Below are 24035 nucleotides of genomic sequence, written 5' to 3'. Positions count from 1 at the left end.
CTAACTGGGTTTCATGTGGCAGCGTATTGTGAAAGGGGCTTCATGAACTCTTACCTTCTGCTGGGACTTCCTTCTGCTAATCGTGGGCAGATCAGACCTGGCAGGTCATTGAACAGTCATAGGAATCAACACGAGTGCCAGAGCCCCCTTTAGCTGCTATCATAATAAGAAAGAGGAGATGGCACAGTTTTACAAATTAACCCTTATAGAGTATCACTTCCTGTAGCAAGTGGGACCACAGAAGTGCTTTCAGTTTGGACCTCTTTTTGGCTGTAAAGAAGACAGAAATCATGACATGTGCAGAATGAGACCAGAGACCATTTGATGCCATGAAATAAGACAGACTCAGAAGACAAATACCACATTTTTCTTCCACGTAAAATCTAGATTTAACTTTCTTTGTACATGCATGTATAAATATATATATATACATACATACATGTAAGACATGAGAATAGAAGGGAGACTATGAAAGAAGAGGAGGTGGTCCAGAGGAAGCAGGGAAAGAGTACTGCAGTATATGTGCAGGAAAGCAAGAAGAAATAGCATTTAGGGGAGGGTAGTTGGGGACCAAAAAAAACCAGATAAATATGTGAAAATGTCATCATAAAACTCTTTAAGAACAATTCTGGGGGCGTTGTTTTTATTTGTTTGTTCGGTTCGTTCGTTGGTTGGGTTTGGTTTTGGTTTTTTGAGACAGTGTTTCTCGGTGTGGTCCTGGCTGTCCTGGAACTCACTTTGGAGACCAAGCTGGCCTCGAATGCAAAGATTCACCTGCCTCTGCTCCCAGTAAACTGAGATTAAAAGTCTGAGCCACCACAGACAGCCAATTTATTTTATTTTTAATTATGTGAGTGCACAAGAGTGCAGTGCCCACAAGACCAAGGGCATCAGATGCCTCTGGAGTTAGAGAAGTCCCCAGAGGGAAAGGAAGCAGGTAGATGGAGAAGGGGAGGGCCAAAACTGGACAGAAGCAATGAGAGTTCGTTAGAAGATAACGAAAGTGTCAAGATAGGATTCTTTGAGTCTGTAAAAGTCTACCTTAGGGTACTTGAAGACCTGGCTCCAGTGAATTGAATTTCAGAGACACATACATGCCTCCAAATGCTTGGTACATATGAATCACACATCACAGAAGGTGAACATTCCTTAATGATTCTCAGCTTGCATGACTACATATCTGAAAAGAAAAAAAAAACTAATCTAGGGACGTACTCATCTTTTTCTTTGGCCTGCTTAGCTCTCAGTTTTGTAGAATAATCACATATCATGCGTGTTTAAGTAAAAGAAAGCATTCACAAAGGGCAGGATTCAATGAACCATGATGCTAAAGTTTGACAAGTTATAGCTTGTCTGGAGCAGAAGGCTTGTAAACTCTTAGAAATGTATTTTAGAATGTCATTGAAGGCCTCATAGCCTTCCTTTCTACTTTGTACTCTTCCCCCCAGTATATGTAAGATTTCACGATTCTTCTTCATAATCCTCTCTATATAATTTCCTGCAGACCCATCTTTAATGTGAAGTGCATGGAAGCGTGACAAAGACCCCAGTATGCAAGTCATCATGCAATGCTGGGAAAGACTGCCTCTTACCCTGGAACAGATCTGCTAACTTCATAGATGGCTTGAGAAATACTGTGGTAGCTGCACGTGTCTGAGAAAATTGGCAAGAGCTTTTGATGGTTTTTAATGTAGAGAATGAATATGACACAAAAGTGCCCTCCCTGTGTGCCTACTACCCAGTCTTATCACCACGCCCTGTGTTATGCTCACAAAAGAACAGGCCTCCCCCTTTAAAAAATCTATAAAACAATATCCAGGGCCAAAAATATGCAACATTTTCTTCTATTTAATGAGTAGGAGTGTCTGAGATCTGCACAAAATCAAGCAATGCTCTTGAGAATAGTTTCAATCGTCATGGTCTCCTGACCTATATACATAATCTTAAAGAGCTGCTTACTTGTCTTTTTTTTTTAAATAATTTTATTTTTCTTGGATGTTTTATGTATTTACATTTCAAATGTTATCCCCTTTCCTCCCACTCCCTTATTCCCTCCACCTCCCCCTGTTTCTGTGAGGATGTTCCCATTCCCACCTTAACACCCTGGCATTTCCCTACACTGGGGAAACAAGCCTTCACAGGTCCAAAGGCTTCTCCTCCCATTGGTGCTGGACAATGCCATCCTCTGCCACATATGTGTCTGGAATCTTAATCCCCACTTTTAGATTCTGTGGTCTATATCAGGAGGAGTGACTGGTGCAGATGTGTTGAACTCTAGCCCGTGTTTCTTCGTCTCTCGTTCTATCTACTGCCTGCTGTGGAAGGCTCCTCATACTCCTGGGTTAATAGGAAGGGCTGGCTAGTGACTGGCTGGGTTTGCTTCCGTATCTGTGCCTGCTTCCATGCTAAGAGAACAATGTCTGTGCTGGTGCTTCCTCATCAAGAGTGTTAATAGGATGCAAATATTTTCTCTTTTAATGCATGGCCCTGCCATAGTCAGGGAGAGTCTGAGAGCTGTGCCTCAGAGCAGGAACTTTTTGCTTGCAGCTTGAGAGTTAAAGTTAATATGTAGACTTCAGCTCCACAGAGTCTAAGGTAAGTAAACTTCATTATCTTGAGACCATCAAAGATAGATCAGAACTAGTGGGCACTTAATTGCTAATAATGGTGCACTCTAAAAAAGCTAAGAGGAATATGAAGTCTATCTCTGTGGCCCACAACTTAACACAACTACTTTTCTTTATTAGATCTGATACCAGAGGGTCTCGGTGGAAAGAGAGAGTCGCTGCGCTTCCTTTTCTCCCTAAATACCTTCAGTTTTAATGTTTTCCATAGTTTGGGACTGAAAAGCATTTCTTTTGTGAATGTGCTCAGTCTGCTGCTCCTTCCCATCTCTTTTGAAATTTTTGTCATCTTTTTTACCCATCTTCCTGAGATTTAATTAATCTTGATACTGTCAATCACATCTGCATCCTTCATGTCAGAAGACCCAGTTCTGATCCTGGGTGGTGACTGGCCCGTAAGATGATACCAATGGTTTGGGTGATTTGGATAATCTGGCAAAATATCTGGCCCCAGGCACGGAAGAAAATTTCAGTTACCAGTGACTTAGTAGATGGTGAGCTTCCTGGAGTGCAGTTTAAAAGATTTTACTGTGTCCTATTCAATTCAATAAGTGTGTGTAGAGTGTTTCCACAGTGGAGAGCATTTTGATCAGTTATTTGGGAAGATGGTGCAAACATGGTAACTGTATGATACAGAGTGGGACATGAGTCAGGGAAGAAGTGATATGCTGTAGAAAACCTGCAGAGTTTCAAAACTCAGAACAAAGGCAGAAGAAAACTAGGAAGGATTCGTGGTCTACTCTATAATCCTAATTCAGTCTTATATTTAGAAGTTGGCATCTTTATTCTCCCTAGACCTAGCTAGACACTGCAACCATTTCAATTCTTTTCTTTAGGACAACAATATGGATAGTAAATCCATTTTGGAAGAACTGCTTCTCAAAAAGTCACAGCAAAAGAAGAAAATGTCACCTATTAATTACAAGGAGCGGCTTTTTGTTCTAACGAAAACAAGCCTTTCCTACTATGAATATGACAAAATGGTAAGGTTCTCCTTCCTTGTTTTGTGCTATTTATTATTCTTCCCAATTCCCCACAAAGTCCTTGATTATGACGAAAGAACACCAGGATTCCTTACTCAGAGTAAAAAACCGGCTTGTATCAACATACTGCACTGCCTCTCTTAACCAACGTATGATTAAAAGAAAGAATTGAAACTACTTATTCATTTTATTAAGACCAATCATAACATGACTTTAAAACCATAGTTTTTGTGTTTCCTGGAAGACATTAGACATGTTAGAGAGCTATGTCAGCTGTCACAACTCATTCTGGGGGGCCAACGGGGTAAGCACTCTGGGCATCAGGTGGACCGAGACTCAGGCTACTACTAAAATAACCTACACCTCACAGGTCGAACTTCACACCAAAGAGGTATCCATCCTCAAATGTTAGTAAAAGCGTTGAGGGTGAGCGATGCTGCCTTAAAACAGTAGTAGAAATAAGAGCATCTCTGGGTAGTTAAGAACTTGAGCATAGGGGGGAAACTGAAACACCATCAAAGCCCGGAATGAAGTAAAGAGACTTCCTGGCATTAAACCTTGATTTCTCTATTAACTACTCGGCAGGGCATTTCAATAAATATTACACAATTCGCAAATGAGATTAACTGTCACTCAGATACTTGCCTTTGGAGACACATATGTGCGTGTGTCCATAGTTTAGGAATATGATTGCCACAGACATAGAGCAACAAAACATTGCGTCTCCATTGGCTTCCACATCCCTTAGTCTCCCTCTGGACGTTAACTTTGGCTGTACACTATTCCCTGCTCACCATGACACACTGACCTGCTATAGCTTCTGATTTGCTTTCGAATTCAGAAACGAGGAAGTAGAAAAGGATCGATAGAAATTAAGAAAATCCGATGCGTGGAAAAAGTCAACCTTGAGGAGCAGACACCCGTGGAGAGACAGTATCCATTTCAGGTAAACGGGGTGGGAACAGTCTGTTTAATATTTTCTATTGTGAGCTCATTGTGCCCAGGAAAATAACTATATTGCAAAATGACCCCTTGGGACATGGATAATGTTTGGAATACCTCCAGGTATGCGCTGGCAGTTTATCAGAACCCTCCTGCCCAATCTGCTTCTCTCAAAGGGAGGGGAGCAAGATGACAGTGTAACTACCGTGGTCTGACCTGCTTCAGGTCTACCCATCTCATTAATGGAACATTGTGGGGTGTCTCTCTTCTCTTGGGTAACAGTAAGTAGGAAACTATGCAGGATTAAAAACCCAACTCGCCCTGTGTCCCCAAGGAGATGGCAAAATAGACCGTAATAATACAGGGTAAGTGAATGTTAAAATGGAGGTTGATGTAATACATTCCTTGCTTCTCACCCCAATATGTCAGGAAAATGTTCTGTTGGAGCTCACATTTGGGTCGGAAAGGACCAACAGACCTTAACTAGCAAAGGTGGAGGAGATAGCAGGACAAACCAAACAGAAAGTGCCAAGGCACTGGAAGCTAAAACAAGAGAATGAAAGGGACCAGCCTAGGGAGGCAGGTGGTGCTAATCTGTGAAGGGCTCTATGTTCCATGTTAACCAACTTTTATACCAAAGGAATCTTTTTTAAAAACACTGTGTGTGTGTGTGTGTGTGTGTGTGTGTGTGTGTGTGTGTGTGTGTGTGTGTGTGTGTGATATGCTTCCACATGCCACAGCATGAATGTAGAGTCAGTACTCTCTGTCCACCATGTAGGTTCAGGGGATCGAAATCAGGTCATCAGGCTTGATGGAAAGCACCCCTCCTTCTGAGCCACCTCGCTGACCCTGTAGCCCCCTAAAGAATTTTAAATAGTCACATGTTAGATAGAGTGCCTTTGTGAGTTGTTTCAGCAGAACCAGGCCTACAACAAAGCTATCACCCAGTTGGGAAAAACAGAGGAAGAGGTGTCCATGGAGGCAACCTCAAACACAGCAGGGACACAGAGGCTACTCAAAGCCACGAATGTTTTCCAGCCCTATACCCATAAACATATATCACCGTTTAGCCAGGGTGATGGTGGTGCATGCCTTTAATCCCAGCACTAACTGGAGAAGTAGAGATAGGCTGATCTCTGTGAGACCAGTCTGGTCTATAGAGGGAGTTGCAAGACAACCAAAGCCACACCAAGAAATCTTGTCACAAAACAACTCCCCCATCACAACTTATCTCTGAATATACTTACTCATTTGTTAGAAAAGAGAAACCACACCCTCATATATAAATAAAAGGAAAACTATTGATGTAGGATAGGCCCAGCTACTAAGAGATCTTTCATAAGTGGTATGTGTTATTTCTCAGTTGTAAAAGAAGCCTGATCCAAAGAGAGTGTAATTTTCAAACTGGGGCAGGTGTATAAGCATATGGGTACAAGAGGAGGGCATCAGGTTTCCTGTCTGTGGAGGCAAGACAACACAGCAGGTGCCCAGTTGTCACCTTCCAGCTGATTCCCTTGAGATGGGTTCTCCTACTGATCCTGAAGCCCCAGGGACCTTCCTCTCTGTGACTTCCGTAGGACAGGCTTTGCAGGTTTGTGCTGCAGTGTGCTTTCCTTACCCACTGAACCATCTCTCGAACCTCATAAAATACTTCTAATTGTGACAGGAGTCACCTACTGGTTAGAAAGATAGACCATAGCACCTCAAAGAAATACGTAGTTGACCATATTAAACATAACTCCAAAGCTAATGTATGTTCTATGAGAAAAGGGTTATTTCTGGTAACATAAAAATTTACAGGTACACCAGATCGAACTATGAAACACTTGTATCAAAATTCATCGCTCTTCTTTTTTAATCCCATGCAGATTGTATACAAAGATGGGCTTCTTTATGTCTATGCGTCGAATGAAGAGAGCCGATGTCAGTGGTTGAAAGCGCTACAAAAAGGTAACGAAATGTTATAATGAAGCCCTCAGTGGTTTGCCTACGAAGCTTGGGCGACGGGTTCTATCCATGCTTGCTTTTCCATGATCACCGTAGCTTCCACACTAAGCACAGTTTTCCCTGTGTTTTCCCTGGGTGCGGTGGGGGAGGGGGTTGGGGGAGGGACAAGGGCAATGGGCAAGCCAACTTCTAGTCCTGTTGGAACCATATCACATATAACATTGGTGATGTTAATAAACAGTTAGCATTAATAAGTACGGAGCACTCACCACTTGCCAGCCACTCTAATAGAGCACACATGGCATCTTGTTGCATAATCTTCTTGACAACTCTATGGACAAGGGTATTATTGGTCTTCATTTTTTTTTTACACAAGTTTAAAAGAAAATAGCCAGATGCCACAAGCCTTCATAACAGGAATCTCAAAATTCAATTACCTGGGTCCAACTTTTTAAATCACTATATTTTAACCTAAGTCACTATATTTTGCCCCAAACTGAGAATTTAATAAATATTTTGTTCATGATTTTTAAGCTGTTGTAGTAATAAAGGAGAGATTTGTTATTATTAATTTAGTGCCTTGATGTTTCCCTCTACAATCTTTTTGGTTTAAAAAAAGGATGTAAGGATAATATGTCACTGAAATCAGTGGTTCTACTGGTGCAGCTTCAGGTTTTAACATCCTAGACAGAGGGAGAGTTTGTTTTTACATTTACTTTTAGGTGATGGCGAAATCTCAGTGCACCTCCCATTACACACAGCCATTCCACAACAATGCAAATACATCCTTTCCCACACAAAGCTCTCCGTTTTCCCTGTATGTGAAAGGACTTAGAAATCTATTTTGTAGAATAGGGAAGTGGTACATTAGGGTGAAAATCATCCCTCATTTTCCGTAATCATCTCAGTGAAGTTAGAAGTGTATCTATCAGAGCCAAGCAAAGCTATACTCTCTCTCTCTCTCTCTCTCTCTCTCTCTCTCTCTCTCTCTCTCTCTCTCTCTCATATATATATATATATATGCATATATGGAACATATTTCTTCTTTTCTCCTACAGCAATTACATTTATGAGTGACTTCAAAATGGAACACAATATCCTCTTACACATAGATCATTGTGGTTATAACGCGGCTTCCAGAAGGAGCTCTAAGGTTTTGCTTCTCAGCCATTCATCTTTTAAGGGACTCTTCTAGGGCTCAGTTGATACTTCTTATATTCACCTCTTGCTTAGGCCCTGTGTCTCCATTTGTGAGTTCTTCTGCAACTATACATGTCCAGGCTTTGGGGAGGGGGCAGGGCAGTACACCTGTGGGTTTATGGATAGAAACGGAGAACAAGGAGACAAGCAACATTACACCTCTTGGTGTTCACAAAATCGTAGTGTCACTATTCCTAGTGCTGCTGCTTGCACAACAGAAAGAGTGTGCTTGTTAATAGTGCTTTGTACTGGTGGACAAAAGACATCGAACAGTCATTGGAACAACCCATGCTTACCCTCTCTCCCACAGAGAGTGCAAGGCAGACACTCTTGGGATTCGGTAGCCATTGGAGGATGTCAGGGATACAGGGTCCTTCTAGCTTTCTGTTTTACCATTCTTACGGGTTAGTGAAAGGTTCTAAGCTGTCATAGAAGCCTCCCCCACCACTGCAAACTTTTGTTCATGCTACATTACCTAGTACTGTGGCTCACATCTGTAGCTGGTCTTTGCTATGTTGGGGCTCTTCTTTCTCCCACACTTCCTCCCTCTGAGTTTAGCCCCCTATCACTAGATAGTAGAAAAGGGAGGCTAGAGTGGAGAAAGAGAAATAGAGACCCCTGAATCTAATTTCATTTTTCTTATTTCTTCTTTGAACACGACTACTAACATAACCACAACCAACCCCACTGAGTGACCAACAACCGCCAATCCCACCTCTTGAGACCCTAGCGCATTCATTAAACTTCTAAAAAGTTCCCAGAATTCCAAATATCACACAATCACAGAAACTATCTGTGGCTGACAAACCACACCTCTGCTAGAACACGAGGTAAATCATAGCCAGCTGCTGTGGACAGCAACCCATATCCCACACCTGGGATTAAAATGAAAGCATATTCTTACAATAGTTTTGTGTTTTTAAGAAGAGCCAAAAGTCCAGAATTCTCCCACTACACATATCCATCTCTCGTATTATAGACATTGGGAAACAGTATCTGTATATGCTTGTTTTTTCCAATCTGGAGGAGAAAGAAGGTGAGTGACATTGTCATCAAGTTAGCAAACTACCTTGCCATGGGAAGACAAAGACTCTGTCAGATATTCTTTCTTAAGAAATTTCACCAGTTTTCACCATAGCAGTCTATTAACTCTGTAAGAGTCCTGATAGCAATAACAGTCAGTCCTCGGGGCCGTTGCGCAGACTAAATGATGCATGTGAGAAAAAATACATAAAGTCACATACAGTTCTTAAAATATCATCAAGTGTGGGAATTGTTGCAATGTGGACTTTCGGACATCATTGGACAATTATTTACCCAGAAAACTAAATAATTTTTGTTGGAAACATTAGAAATCTTGACACATTACAGAGTGATAGCTTATAGAGCAAGAAAGCATGCTATTCCAATGGTTATTTGGGACTAAAATTAGAAATTAGCATTTTATGATTAATTCATTCTGTCATAATTAACCTTTAATGCTCATTAGCTTTTTCCTTGGTGCCAGCATTTTCAACTAAACTGAACTGAGGTGTACTAAATAAATGTCACTACTAAAACCTACTGTCGACTGAACAACTGAAACCAAAGACTTATGTATAGTATTTTATACCCTGTCAGTGATCCAGCACAATATTGATTATTATTCCTTAGGTTGGGGTAATAAAGGAGGAATAAGACTTTCTTGGTTTCAAAGTTAAGGATTTCTAGATGAACGTAAAACGAAGAGGAAAGAGTTGGAGCCACATATAGAGCCGGCCCTCCCCAACTAAAGATGCTTCTTAAGCTATTAGCTACTAAACCCTTGGAAGTTTCTCTGCTGTACTGCAAAACTCATTAATTTTCTGTACATAGGGTATGACATTTCAAGATTAGAATTTAATTTGTCTAGATAAACATTGCCTTATTCTAATGGTTCGTTTTTCCAATACTGGAGATGGAGCCCAGGACTTGGTGCTTGCTAGGCGGGTGCCCTATCCCCCAGCTGCACCCTGAGATCCTCTTCTCTGATATATACATATCCTAAAAAGTAGCCTCTAGCTAGGTGTGCTGCTGGAGTCCTGGAGTCCCAGCATTTGGGACTTGGAGGCAAGAGAGTCAAGAGTCAAGGTCAGCTTTGGCTCCACGGTGAGACAAAGCTAGACTTCTATACATGAAAAATAAAAATTTGTCTCAGAAAAATGTAGCTTCTTTCCTCCTCAAAGTATTCATCCCTTAGAATAGGGACGTCAAAGTCATGGGAGACAAAGAAAAGACAAGAAGCTATTCTAGTTCAAAGACAACTCAAATACGAAATTTCATACATAAAGCTGGACCAGAATTTTGATCAGAAAAAGATGTAACTTAAAGAACATTATTGGAATAATTGCAGAAAATCAAATGTAAAATATATATTCAATTTCCTGAAATTGACAATTTGCTTTATAGTTAGATAAGAGAATACCCCTGGTAATAGAAACTGTGTGGGAAAATATTCATGGGTGACATTATTCAAGCCATATAACTGCTGTTCGACCTAAATTATTAATTGAGTAATAATGATAAAATTTTAGACTAAAAATTGTGTGTGTGTGTGTGTGTGTGTGTCTTAAAGAGAAAGAAGCAGCAAAATATTTAGTAAAACTTGGGGGGGTCTAAGGAAAGGCTGGAAAAAGGATACAGCACACGATTCTTTTTTTTTATTAACTGGTATTTCTTATATACATTTCGGTGTTATTCCATTTCCCTGGTTTCCGGGCAAACATCCCCCTAATCCCTCCCCCTCCCCTTCTTTATGGGTGTTCCCCTCCCCCCCCTCCCCCCATTGCCGCCCTCCCCCCAACAGTCTAGTTCACTGGGGGTTCAGTCTTAGCAGGACCCAGGGCTTCCCCTTCCACTGGTGCTCTTACTAGGATATTCATTGCTACCTATGAGGTCAGAGTCCAGGGTCAGTCCATGTATAGTCTTTAGGTGGCTTAGTCCTAGAAGCTCTGGGTTGTTTGGCATTGTTGTACATATGGGGTCTCGGCCCCCTTAAAGCTCTTCCAAAGTTCTTTCTCAGATTCCTTCAACGAAAATAGTCCCGCTTCTCAGTTCAGTGGTTTGCTGCTGGCATTCGCCTATGTTTGCTGTATTCTGGCTGTGCCTCTCAGGAGCGATCTACATCCGCTCCTGGGTCGGTCTGCACTTTTTTGCTTCATCCATCTTGTCTAATTAATTGGGTGGCTGTGTATGTATGGGCCACATGTGGGGCAGGCTCTGAATGGGTGTTCCTTCTGTGTCTGTTTTAATCTTTGCCTCTCTATTTCCTGCCAAGGGTATTCTTGTTCCCCTTTTAAGGAAGGAGTGAAGCATTCACATTTTGATCATCCGTCTTGAGTTTAATTTGTTCTAGGCATCTAGGGTAATTCAAGCATTTGGGCTAATAGCCACGTTTCAATGAGTGCATAGCATGTATGTCTTTCTGTGATTGGGTTAGCTCACTCAGGATGATATTTTCCAGTTCCAACCATTTGCCTACGAATTTCATAAAGTCATTGTTTTTGATAGCTGAGTAATATTCCATTGTGTAGATGTACCACATTTTCTGTATCCATTCCTCTGTTGAAGGGCATCTGGGTTCTTTCCAGCTTCTTGCTATTATAAATAAGGCTGCGATGAACATATTGGAGCACGTGTCTTTTTTATATGTTGTGGCATCTTTTGGGTATATGCCCAAGAGAGGTATAGCTGGATCCTCAGGTAGTTCAATGTCCAATTTTCTGAGGAACCTCCAGACTGATTTCCAGAATGGTTGTACCACAGTACACGATACTTGCTGTAGCTTTGAAACTTTTCCAAATGAGAACCCATAGCAAGTACATGTTCTCAGAAACTGTTTTTCCTAAGACCTAGTCCTGCCACCCAGCCTACTTCTCCAACCAAAGAACATCAGGTGTTATACCCATTCAGGACCTTTCCATATGTACTTATAAGACTGTAATGGCAGTCTATGCACTTTTACTAACTCGTTCATGTCAGAATTATACATTCTGCTGTGGTTAGACTGTGAATTGTGCTGTGGTTTCTGTTTATTTGAGTTTATTAACTTCCTAGTGACAAACAACTGCTTTGGTAGACTTACCTCAGTTGCTGGTAAATGAGATCGTCATTGTACTGAAATTAAAGCATTTACTTACTGCATTGCTTCTCTTGGGCCAATGTCTGCTTACATCTTGTACTCTTCCTGCTTGCCCTTCAGAGATACGGGGCAACCCCCACCTGTTGATCAAGTATCACAGTGGCTTCTTTGTGGATGGGAAGTTCCTGTGTTGCCAGCAGAGCTGCAAAGCAGCCCCAGGATGCACTCTCTGGGAAGCATGTAAGTGTGATGGGACCTTGGGGTGGGGTGGGGACCCAGTAGGTCAAGCCTATCCAATGCCAGATTAGTTTTCCAAAAGCAAAATATGCCATATTGGTTGACATCCTAGCAATACAGCTTTGTGAACGCTAAGTTAAAAAATGAAGTCTAACTTTAGTGTCAGTTGAATCACACTCCCTTAATATTAATCTATGCCCATTTTTCATTTCATGAGAAATGTTTTTAAAATTGAAACCATAATAAACAAACAGAGAGGAAAAGAACATGAACTTGGATGGGTAGGGAGGTGGGGAGAGAAAAGAATATAATCAAAATAAACTTTATGAAAACATTATAATAAAACGTTGAAAACATGGGTCGAGAAATGACCCATTAATGCCTCTTATAATTTTCTAGTTTAAAATAAACTCCTTTAAATTAAATGTGAGCGTATCACCACAAATCAAACTGCTAGGTTATCACACTTGATAAGAAAATGACAGGCTGGAGAGATGGCTCAGCGGTTAAGAGCACTGACTGCTCTCCCAGAGGTCCTGAGTTCAATTCCCAGCAACCACATGGTGGCTCACAACCATCTGTGATGAGATCTGATGAGATCTTCTTCTGGTGTGTCTGGAGACAGTGACTGTGTGTGTGTGTGTGTGTGTGTGTGTGTGTGTTGGTTCCCAGCACTCACCTAGCACTTCACAAATTATAATTCCAGTCCCAACAACAGATCCAATGCCTTCTTCCAGCCTCCTTGGAGACTGCATGCATATGGTACATAGATACAACCAAGCAAAACACCCAGCTATAAAATAAAAATAAAGGAAAATTTTTAATCAAAGGCAGGCACGAGGACATATATTTGTAATCTTGCTACTCAGGAGCTGAGACAAGAAGATCTTAGTTTGAGACTAGTCTGAGATACAAAGCAAGTTTAAGACTAACCCTCACATTGAGAACCTGTCTCAAACACACACACACACACACACACACACACACACACACACACACACACACACACAGAGAGAGAGAGAGAGAGAGAGAGAGAGATCAATTCTTTCTTCTTACATAAAAAAGCAAAAAACCTCATGAAACAAACCTTTTTAAAAATATATAGTGAAAAATACAACTTAAATATGTAATATTTAAATATCACATATGCTAACATGATGATGGCTATCATTACAAGATTTGTTTAAAGTGATTGGTCATTCTGTACAGATGTGTTGGTTTCTTAATAACATGTGGAAATGAGGTGTAAATTGTTTGTTGGCTTTAGAGGAACTTGACTTTTAACCCAAAGCATTGCAATACGTCAGTGGCTGGAAGTGGACGAGTGCCGTTTGAGTTGAGCATTGCATGAGAAAACTTCCGAATTGCTGGAAATGTTAAGTCTAAGTTCAGTTGATCTGGTGAAAGCAGTTCATTTCTTTTCTGATTCCCGGTGTTGGGTGTTTTCCTTTGTTCTGTTTGCTTTTCAGATGCTGATCTGCACATTGCAATCAGTGATGAGAAACACAGAGCCCCCACTTTTCCAGAGAGGATAGTAAGTCCAGTTTTACATTATTTTTAAGGATGGGCTATTTGCACACATGTGTCATTCTATTTTGTCCTAATTCATCCTCTTTCTTTTCCCCCACTGGTTCCCATTCATATTCTGTATGCGTGTCCTATGTATTCCATGACCCTCTCATTTTTCCCCTTAAATTTTCTTTCCTCCCTCTTCATCATTCCTGCTTTAGTTTTATGATCTAAACACATACACATTTATACAGAGAGAGACATATGCATTCATACATGCATGTGTACACATAGTTCTGAATCTAGCTTCTGTATATGAGAGAAAACATGCAGCATTTGTCTTTCTGGGTCTGGCTTATTTGACTTAACATAGTGCTTTCTAGTTCCCATGTTTTCCCCTGAAAATCTCGTGATTTTGTTTTTTCTTTACATTCCATTGTGCGTACGGATCACATTTCTTACCTAGTCATCTGTTGACGGACACCTATGCTTTTTCCACTTCCTAGCTATTGTGAATAGTGTGACAGTAAATGAACAGTATATGGGGTGTGAGTTACAGCTCAGTTGGGGGCATAAACCTGGGAAGCAGACACAAAAACATGAGGCAGAGCAAAAGTCTCTCGCAAATACCCAACTTCATTCAGAGTATGAGACAATTTATATTCTGAGGCCATCTGACAGTTGGAGGTCAAATGAGCAAAGGTCACATAGTTTAAGCTGGATACAGTCACAAGGAAAACCACGCTTGGAAACTTCTCTGAACTAACAAAAGTAAGATGTTGAGTAATCTGACAGAAACCCACTCCTATTGACTATACCTGGGAGGGGCATGAAAGCACATTCCAAGAGCAACCCATGTTATGGAGAAACAGAAGTTACAAAACATTTGTCTTGTTCCCTTGGAGTTATCTTACAAGCTCCCAGAAATCTTCTCACACAGCTTCATTCATGGACCATGTTCCAACAGGTATGCAATTATCCCTAAGTCAACAGTCTAAAAAGTATTTTGCAAGCAGGATATAGTAAATAAACTGACAGTTGCCAAATTCAAGACTAGAAAAGGGAGACTTCATATGAACGTCTCAGCAGAGAGAGAAAAAACTATGAGCTATCGCTTATATCTATAGTTAGTATTAAATAATGTTTCAGACATAGAACCATGTTAATTAACATTTTGTTATTTACTAACTACTAGTTCTTTTGCTAACCAGCAAACCTAGAAGTAGCCACCCAAAATGCATTCGTGTGAGACAAATCTTTGTAATGGTTTCACCCATAACAGATACTGTTTCTTTTCTTACAAATATGGACAAAAATACCTTATGAAACAATCCTGGTGATGAAATGGGAGTCTATGGAATATGAAACATTAAATAGCATAACTTATTCCCTCTGTTACTCACCCCAAGCCCTTTAATGGAACTTCGCTGACTCCAGATAAATTCTTTGACAGACTCCATAGTTTTCCAGTCGTTGTGGTATAATAACAAAAATCTCCCCAATTATTGGTTATTAGAACAGCCTCCAAAGAGAACTGGGGATAGTGACACACACCTTTAATCCCAGCACTCAGAAGATAGAAGCAGGCAGATCTCCGAGTTGGAGGCCAGCCTGGTCTACACAGAGAGAGTTCAGGACAACCAGGACTACACGGAGAAACCCTGTCTTGAAAAGAAAAGAAAAGAAAAGAAAAGAAAAGAAAAGGAAAGGAAAGGAAAGGAAAGGAAAGGAAAGGAAAGGAAAGGAAAGGAAAGGAAAGAAAAGAAAAGAAAAGAAAAGACAAGTCAGCCTCCCAAGTGTCTCCATTGCTGTTATAGCTACTTTTTTCTAAGTTACAACCTCTTTCCTTTACCTTGCTCTGGCATGCAGCAACTGGAAGCCTGCTTTGGGGTAGAGATCATGGAACCACTGGGCCTTCTGACCCTTTCTGGGTAAAGCCAAGTAACAAGAATATAATGAAAAAGACATACTTGCATAGCTACACATGGTCCTAGTATGATCTAGTAGTGATGGCAGCTGCATGAGTTTTCCAGAATGTCTTTATCTTATGAGAGAATTATATCAATTTACTGCTGAGGGGGCAGATCCAAACGGAACTTGACAGGAAAGATGTCTTGACACTCAGCCCTTAAAACATTTGCCACACCCCAAACTTTGCACTGGGTTATCCCTCCTACTTTAGACAGAGTGCCTTCAAGATGGTTTCTAGCCAGCTTGTAACCAGGGATGGAGCCTTTCTACAGAAAAACAAGCAATACTTTGACAGCTCTAGATCATGAAAATATATGCAACTTGCCCACCTCTTTCTTCTGTTGATAGCCATAGTCTTCTATTTTTAAAATTCTCAGGGAGGTGACAGCCTCTTCAAATCCTAGGAAGTGTTTCAAGTGGCCTCTGGGTTCCCTAGGATGTTATCTGAAATGGTATCTCTGGTCTATGATGTGTTTTAAGTTCTGATTATTTTTCTCCTTCTGATAAAACCCATATCATTTTCCTGAATCAACACAACTGACAAAAACAACTCATTAAAAAATGAACTAGATAGCAAGCAGTCTTCAGTTTCATGTCCATACAGAATTTTCAAAATGTGACATTATGTGGAAACAAGATGTTTTGGGGCATAATTTATAGTTCAGGATCAAGATGAGATTACACAGGGTAAGAGTGGGTCATAAAGCTGAAGGCTGGTACTTTTGTAAGATAGAAGGCATAGGACTGTAAATACACAAAGCAGATGGCACTGTAAAGAACCATGCAGACACTTCCTCCCACTTTTTCTCCTCCTCCCCCTCCACCTCATCCTGTGAGTGTGTATATGTGTGTGTGTGTGTATGTGTGTGTGTTTGTGTATTTGTGTGCGTACGTGCACGTGCATTCGTGATATGCACATGTGTGACTACAGTACTTGTAGTACTAGGTAGAGAGCATATTTTCTGAATTTGGCTGGGGGGGCAGCCCTATGGTCATTCTGCTCAGATTGCATTTGAATAATTTTATAATGCATTTATCTTCAGAGAGAACCCTTCTTTGAAATTTATCATTGATGGGATCCTTTATGACAAGTAGTTCTAGGGCAGTAAATCCTCAACTCCAGATAAATGATATCCCTGAAACGAAAAAGGAAAAAAATGCAAGAAAAAAATCAAATTTAGGGTTTATACAGAATGATTTTTAATAGAGTCTAATATATACTCAGAAAAGCACACAAATATGTTCAGCTTGTAAATTTTCAACAACTGAACCAGTCTACATAAAACACATTTAGATTAAGAAATAGAACATCAGGAAATGCCAAGAGTACTTTGGTTTTATTTCAGTTAGCACATTAGTCAAGAGCAACTGCTAGCCCGAGAGATGTTCAACCTCATTGATTGTTTGCTTGATTTACTCAAACTCATCCTCACATAGAGCGGCAAATAGGCAGACACACACACACACACACACACACACACACACACACACACACACTCGGGCGAGCGATGAAGATAGATAGATAGATAGATAGATAGATAGATAGATAGATAGATAGATAGATAGATGGATGGATGGATGGATGGATGGATGGATGGATGGATGGATGGATGGATGGATGATGGGTGGTGGGTGGGTGGGTGTGGGGGGGGGAGGGGGGGGTTGGTGGGTGGATGGGGGGGGGGGTGGATGGATGGGTGGATGGGTGGGTGGGTGGATGGATGGATGGATGGATGGATGGATGGATGGGTGAGCAGGCATAGAGATAGATTACATAGTCACTTGTCTGTCTTTTTTGGTTCAGTTTATGGGAGTTTTAATTTTTAATCAGTGGTTATATTTTATTTTCATTTTGTATAGAATTCTATCATACGGCTATACTACTGAACTATTTATTCTCTTACTGTTGTCCTAACAAATTACCACAAATTCGGTAGCTTAAAGCAACATGCTTTATTGAGTTACTGCTTCATAGTTCTGAATTTCAAAAGCCTAAAATGATTCTATTCCACTGTTTCTTCTGGAAGCTTTAAGGGCCATCTTTTCTTGCCTTTTTAGCTTCTGAAGGCTGCCATTTGCAGTGGATCCCAATGCCTTCCTTCATCTTCAGCACTGGAGGGGCAGCAGCGTCTCCACTCTGCCTCTGCTCACATGGTCACGCGTTCTACCTAATCCCTGACACTTCTGATTATGTCAGGCTCATCTCTAACTCTCAGAGTAATCCTCCAACCAAAACACATTAATTTAGTCATAGTCAGCAGAATCTCTTTCACCATGAAAAATATGTGCAGATTCTGCAAGTTAAGACATGGACGTCTGGGGAAGCCATTTTTTAGCCTACTGCATCAACAATATATTTTCTATCTTATTATCTTGATAAATATTTTGTCAGTTTCCAATTTTATCAAATTCTAATTATTCTACTATGGCCTTTTTTTAACACATCTTTAGGTTTTCACTGCTGGATATACCATATAATTGCTGTCCTGTAGAATATAGACACCCAGCCTTACAACATTGTTCCAACTAACAAAAGCATGAGTGAACCGTGGTTCTACATCCTTGATGTTTAATACTGTCTCTGTGCCTCCCCGTTTTGCTTTTCTTCCATCTTCCCTCTTTTGTGTAGGAACTGGTATAGTTTGTTCGTGGATCGGTGTCTCTTTTGTAATATGATGAAATCTCTTGTCCTCTAAAGCTGAAGATCCCAAGGGCAGTTCCCATTCTCAAAATGGATGCACCATCCTCAAGTGCCATTCCACCCCAATATGACAGCCACTTAAAGAAAAGTTATGACTCCCAGCCAACCGTCAACATACGCTATATTCCAAGGGAAGACTGCCCTGACTGGTGGCAAATAAGGAAACCGAAAAGGTAAAGCTAAGCACTTAAGTTGACTGCCCAGAATATAGAACAGACATTGCCCCATAGTCTCCGAGTGCAACCTCAATACTGATGATACAGTCCTTAGCTGGACTACGGTGGTCGTCTCTAGAAACATTCAGTACTTTAACTGAAAGAGTGGGGAAGCCAAGTGGTTCCTCTGGAGCTGAGAGTATAGATTTCAATGATCCATGATAGCTTTAGCATTTTAGTCCTTCCCCTTCTGGCTCCCAATTCCTCCCAATCACTGCCTAGTCCTAAGCTTAGAATCTGTATTAAAAAGGATGAGTTTATAATGGGCATATTTAGTTCATTCAGGTTTTCAGCCAATGATGCTATCCAAACTTAGAATTGAAAGCATATTAAAAGTGACTATATCTTTGGGGTTTGTTCCATACCTGATGCTCAATACATATTTAATTGAATGGTAACTGGATCATATAGGAAGGGTCAAGTGTTATCCCTTCCCTCTTTGCTGTCTTAGACTTCAGTCCCAACATACTGGCCACTGTCTGTCATTCGCAGAGGTGTTAGCTTCCTTGCCAAGGGCTGCTGCTGTCTGTCTCTACATAGAGTAAATGCAGAGCATATCTCTGAAACATTGTTTATCTCCTTTTATGCTCTTATTCCGTGACTCTTCTTACCATCGTTATTTTTACCTAAAGCAAATGCCTCACTGTACCAGTATTCAGCCACAGAGTCTTGTGGAACCTGAAAGAACGGAACTATATACTGTTGGATTTAAATGTCTTTAAAAATAATAAATCGTATAAGTATATACCATTGGACTTAGATGTCTTTAAAAATAATAAATCGTGGTTTTTCATTTTAGGGCACAACTAGTTTCCAAGTGCACTGTCTATGCCTGATTGCTGAGGAAAGGCTGCATTTATTTGTCCTTTGTCCCTTGCGCTTATAGATCTGGGCTGGCAAGATGGCTGAGTGCCTGACTATCCAGTTCAGGCATGTCACCTCTGATGCTCTGAGTTCAGTCCCACATCTCGCATGATTGAAGGAGTGAACTAGTTACTTCAAGCTATTGCAAGTTCTCTCTCAATCTCTCTCTCTCTCTCTCTCTCTCTCTCTCTCTCTCTCTCTCTCACACACACAAACACACACACACACACACACACACACACACAGAGAGAGAGAGAGAGAGAGAGAGAGAGAGAATATAAAAACAAAACACAATACTAAATAAATTGCTTTGCCTTTTCCAATGAAAGTTTCTTACAGAGGAGGAAGGCGTGGGGGAGGCTGGTAGAGCAGGTTGGGAGGGGAGGCATTTAGAATCAAGGGCATTTAAATTCTCTGCATATCTAAAACAAAACAGAGGATCATTTCTTGCCAAGCAGCCTGTCCCTGGAATTGTTTAGAAAAAAGGCTTGGTTGTGAAGGCAAACAGGAAATGGGGTCTAAATTCCAGACAAAGAAACCTTTGGACTTGAGGAGGAGGTAAGCAGTTCCTCATGCTCTTAACACTCAGAATGAAAGAAATAAAATGATGGATGGCGGAGGCCTGTGCTATTTCTGCTGCTTCATCTGTGTCCAGATGAGTTGCAAGTGCAAGATTCTTAGCTCTAATCACGCCAACGCAGGAGAAAAATATACTCAACAAATATGTAAAGGGCAGAATGCTGTACATCCACAGGGGAGGCAGAGCAATGTTAATCAGTCTGTCTCCTGAGCCAGGTTTCCTGCTTGATGTGTTTATAAAAAGATAAAGAGAGCGGGATATGTTCTGTGGAGGTGTGGTGAGGTGGGGGAAGGAGATGCCTGAGGGTCAATGCTGAAGCATCCCTTCCCCTGAGGGACCAACCACAAGTGTGTGTGTGTGTGTGTGTGTGTGTGTGTGTGTGTGTGTGTGTGTGTGTGTGTGTGAGTTCATTCAGGACATGAGGGTAATAGAGGCAGAGAAAGGCAGAGAGAGAGAGAGAGAGAGAGAGAGAGAGAGAGAGAGAGAGAGAGAGAGAGAGAGAGAAAGAGAGAAGAATGGAGGACAGAGCAGGGGCAGGAAGGCAAGAGCAAGAGAGTGAGGAGGGAGCAAGCAGCCCCTTTTATAATGAGTCAGGCATACCTGGCTGTTGCCAGGTAACTGTGGGGTGGAGCTTAGACAGAAGGCTAACACTACTGCTGCTGAAGTAATTTTGATTACTAGCAGGTCTCACTTGTACTAGAATATTGCTTCTCTAAAGGGGGCAAGATGTCAAATAAAGTCAAGCAGTTAAGACGTATCTGAAACAAATCATTTTGTCACTTAACATTCAATAATCATACATTTATAAATGTACTGTCAACAACAACAAACGACACAGCTGTCACCTCAAGGAGGATAAGGAAGTTTATTTTGGAGCCACATATGAGTGCCCGTGGCCCAGGATCACAAATTGAGGTCACCCCAAATTCCATGTTCTAATGAAATAGCAATTTTATGAAGTTCTCATAGAAACAGAACAAAGAAAGCCATATAAAGCAAAACATTTTTCAATGGGTGGAAACAGTGATGGTGGAGGGGGACTATAGCAAAGGTGGAGTGTCTGTGTTATAGGGCTCAGATAGAACAGATGGCAATTAGCTTTGGGGTTTGGTAGAAGAACATGGTTGAAAGCGTCAAAGAAACTAGCAACAAACATAACAGGTGCCTACATTAAAGTTAAGGGCACTGGCTAACCTCCCAGCATCATCTAGTACCTGTGGTCCCCTCCCAACATTTCTCACCACAACCTTTTACCCTTAAATGTCTCCCTCCCAGGGAGGAGCTTCAGCCTCCCTTCCCCCCAGCTTCTCTATATCTCCTATATAACACAGACTTTGTTCCACTTGGCCTGGGCTGCTTTGGCTGGTCAGCCCAACTCTATCTTGTTCTCCTATTCCTTCCTCTCTCAGAGTTTAGTCTGCTGCCATGCTCAACCTAGACTCCTCCTTCTGCCTGCTTTCTGCCTCAAACCCAAATAAAAAAACCTTCTCCATGCTATACGAGTAGTAGTCATGGCCTTTTATTTCCTTTTTCCAGAGGTCTGTTAAGTTAATACACTGCAGAAGGCTTTCCTGTCAATCACAGGATGGTAGGCTACACAAGAGATGGACAAGGACTGGCGACAAGAGAACTAAGATAGCCTGAGATACATAAAAATGAAATTAGGGTTCTGATATGCAGTAACATTCCATTATTCCATAGTCACCGATGTTCTAACTGCTAGCCTTTCAGAAGGGGTTGTGGAAGGTACAACTGTTGTGTTTATAAAAAGATAGAGACACAGAGAGAGAGAATATGTTTGGTAGGTGTGTAGTCAGTTGTGGGGGAAGGGGGTGACTCCACAGGCCCATGTTGAGGCATCCTTCCTGGAGGGGACCAACCATTTGATGGTATAATATAGAATAGGAGTTTATTCAGGCATGGAGGAGGGGGAGGGAGGAGGGGGTAGTAGGGGCAGAGAGGCAGGAGGGGGAGGGGGAGAGGGGCCAGTCATGAGTACATGGAGAGAGGGGAGGGAATGGGAGAGGAGAAGAGAAGGGTAAGAGGATAGAGCAGGAACAAGAAGGGAGAGAGAGAGAGAGAGAGAGAGAGAGAGAGAGAGAGAGAGAGAGAGAGAGAGAGAGAGAACGAAGGACAAATGAAAGCCTTTTTATAGAATCAGGTACACCTGGCTTTCCAGTGAACCTTCATTTTCACCCACACTATCATATACCTTATTTGCAGTGAGGAAGACATTGTCAAGAGAAACTGAAATTGGAAAGAAAGAAATATTGCACCACAGCCTTCAAAGATGTCATGGTAAATCCAATTGAGATGCTACTTTATATCCCAAATTTACTTCCATTTGTAGAAAAAAAAAAAGGAAAAACAAGCACATTTGAAATAAGTTTGCAATGAGGCTTTACATGCAAGGTAAATATATTCTAAAATGTCCATGTCATTTGCCACTGAGGATTTTGTAGATCTCACTGAGGAGACGTCTCCTTGGTTAAGGTGTCTCCTCATACGGATCTTATCTACTCATCAGTTATGAAGTACTCTGCTAATATGATACGCTGGCTCAGGCAACTTTAACAAGATAGAAAACAACCCAGAATAACGACTCCCTAAGAATAAGATTGTGTACATCACCAACCTTTAAAAAAAATATTATTCTTATTTTTATGTGCATGGAGTATTTGGGCTGCACGTATGAAAAATGTTATATGTGTAGTAACGAATAGAGAGGCCAGAAGAGGTACTGAACCCTTTGAACTGGAATTACATCTGGTTGTGAACTGCCACGGGCACTGAGAACTGAAGTTAAGCTCTCTGTGAGAGCAGGAAATGCTCTTAACCACCAAGCCATCTCTGTAGGCCCAGCACCAACCTTTCACACTTCCTACAGTAGCAGGAGGAGTCTTCATCTGTTTCAGAAGCTTGCTCTTCTTCTCAGTTCTCCTGGGAACTCAATCAGGACCCTCTTTTGTTGAAGAGGCATGCTCTTCCTGCACTGGCTATAGGCTTAGCTTGTGAGCGACCCATTTTTTCATTTTGCTGATACTTTTCCCAAGTACAAAGCGGAAACTTAGAAGTCACTGGCTATAGGCTTAGCTTGTGAGTGACCCATTTTTCATTTTGCTGATACTTTCCCCAAGTACAAAGGGGAAATTAGAAGTCTTATTTTGTCTCTGTGGATGAGGCAATAACCTAAAAAGGTAATACTTGGCAGTTGTATTGTTTGCTTTCCTAGTTTGTTTGGCATTCTGCTGTTTCTCAACTCTTTTAGGATTCTCCTGAGTCAAGTTCATCTGAAGAAGAGGAAAATCTGGATGCTTATGAGTGAGTGTTGAAAGTCTTGTATGTTTTTCTAAAACTAGAATTCGATATTTTTATTTGATTCCTCGAAGGCATTAAAACACATGGTTAGACACTCTCAGCAGGCTCTATTTACATGGGTAAATTCATGTGAGGCTCTGGGCTATTTTTCTAAATGGCAGGTGGTAATGCACTCAGTTATTATCAGTGAAAATGTTTTCCCCAGTCTGGACCATCTAAATCTGCTGTCTACACTCGCTAGATTTATCATGTGCTGAATGCTTTTATTTCATAGATAAATAATATAACGGTCCTGCTCATTAGTTATTGTTTGATTCCTCTAATCAAGGAAATGTTTGAAAGCTCTTATTAAGCCATTTTGCACACTCCACTAATTTGACACAGCAGCACACTGAGCTACTCAATGTAACAGCATTTATGTCTATAGTGTCTTATTCACAGGATGACCTTATTATTTGACACTATGATTGGGATCCCTGACAGAGAAATAAGTTCCAATAGCCATCTGGCACGAATTCATCTGTTCTAGGAAAAGAATAAGTGGCCACCATAACTGTTTCCTTGGGTAGGCTAAGGTTCTTTCCAAAATTCAGGGGTTTCTGTCATTCTATAAATACTGACTTTATTGTTTTGTAGACTTAAAGATTTATGCTAAGAAAAATTAGAATAGTATGTCATATTGTATTTTGCAGTCACTCAACATTTAAAGGGCTTCAAAAAGTTTTAGGATTCATATGGATACTAGGATTCTGTATACTTTTAGTTAGATCTCTTTTTTGAATGAGTGCTATTATTCAAGTTTATTGGTTCCATGAAGTGAGAGCTTTCTACAGTAGATCTGTGGT

At 41.0% G+C, this 24035-nt stretch overlaps 1 protein-coding gene across 1 annotated transcript in view; it reads left to right on the top strand.

Moving 5' to 3' along the window:
• Positions 1-3466: 3466 nt before the first annotated feature.
• The window catches only part of Bmx (BMX non-receptor tyrosine kinase), a 54525-nt gene continuing 33956 nt past the window's right edge, over positions 3467-24035 (top strand). The window contains 8 exon segments of the mRNA XM_032889854.1: positions 3467-3607; positions 4449-4553; positions 6418-6499; positions 11916-12035; positions 13502-13566; positions 18211-18386; positions 22096-22170; positions 23140-23193. Of these exon segments, the coding sequence (XP_032745745.1) occupies positions 3470-3607; positions 4449-4553; positions 6418-6499; positions 11916-12035; positions 13502-13566; positions 18211-18386; positions 22096-22170; positions 23140-23193 (815 nt within the window). The 5' untranslated portion in view covers positions 3467-3469.

Source organism: Rattus rattus, chromosome X, assembly GCF_011064425.1.
Source record: "Rattus rattus isolate New Zealand chromosome X, Rrattus_CSIRO_v1, whole genome shotgun sequence".
Taxonomy (NCBI): Eukaryota; Metazoa; Chordata; class Mammalia; order Rodentia; family Muridae; genus Rattus; species Rattus rattus.
The sequence above is the reverse complement of the archived record's forward strand: the minus strand, read 5'-3'. Positions and strand labels throughout refer to the sequence as shown.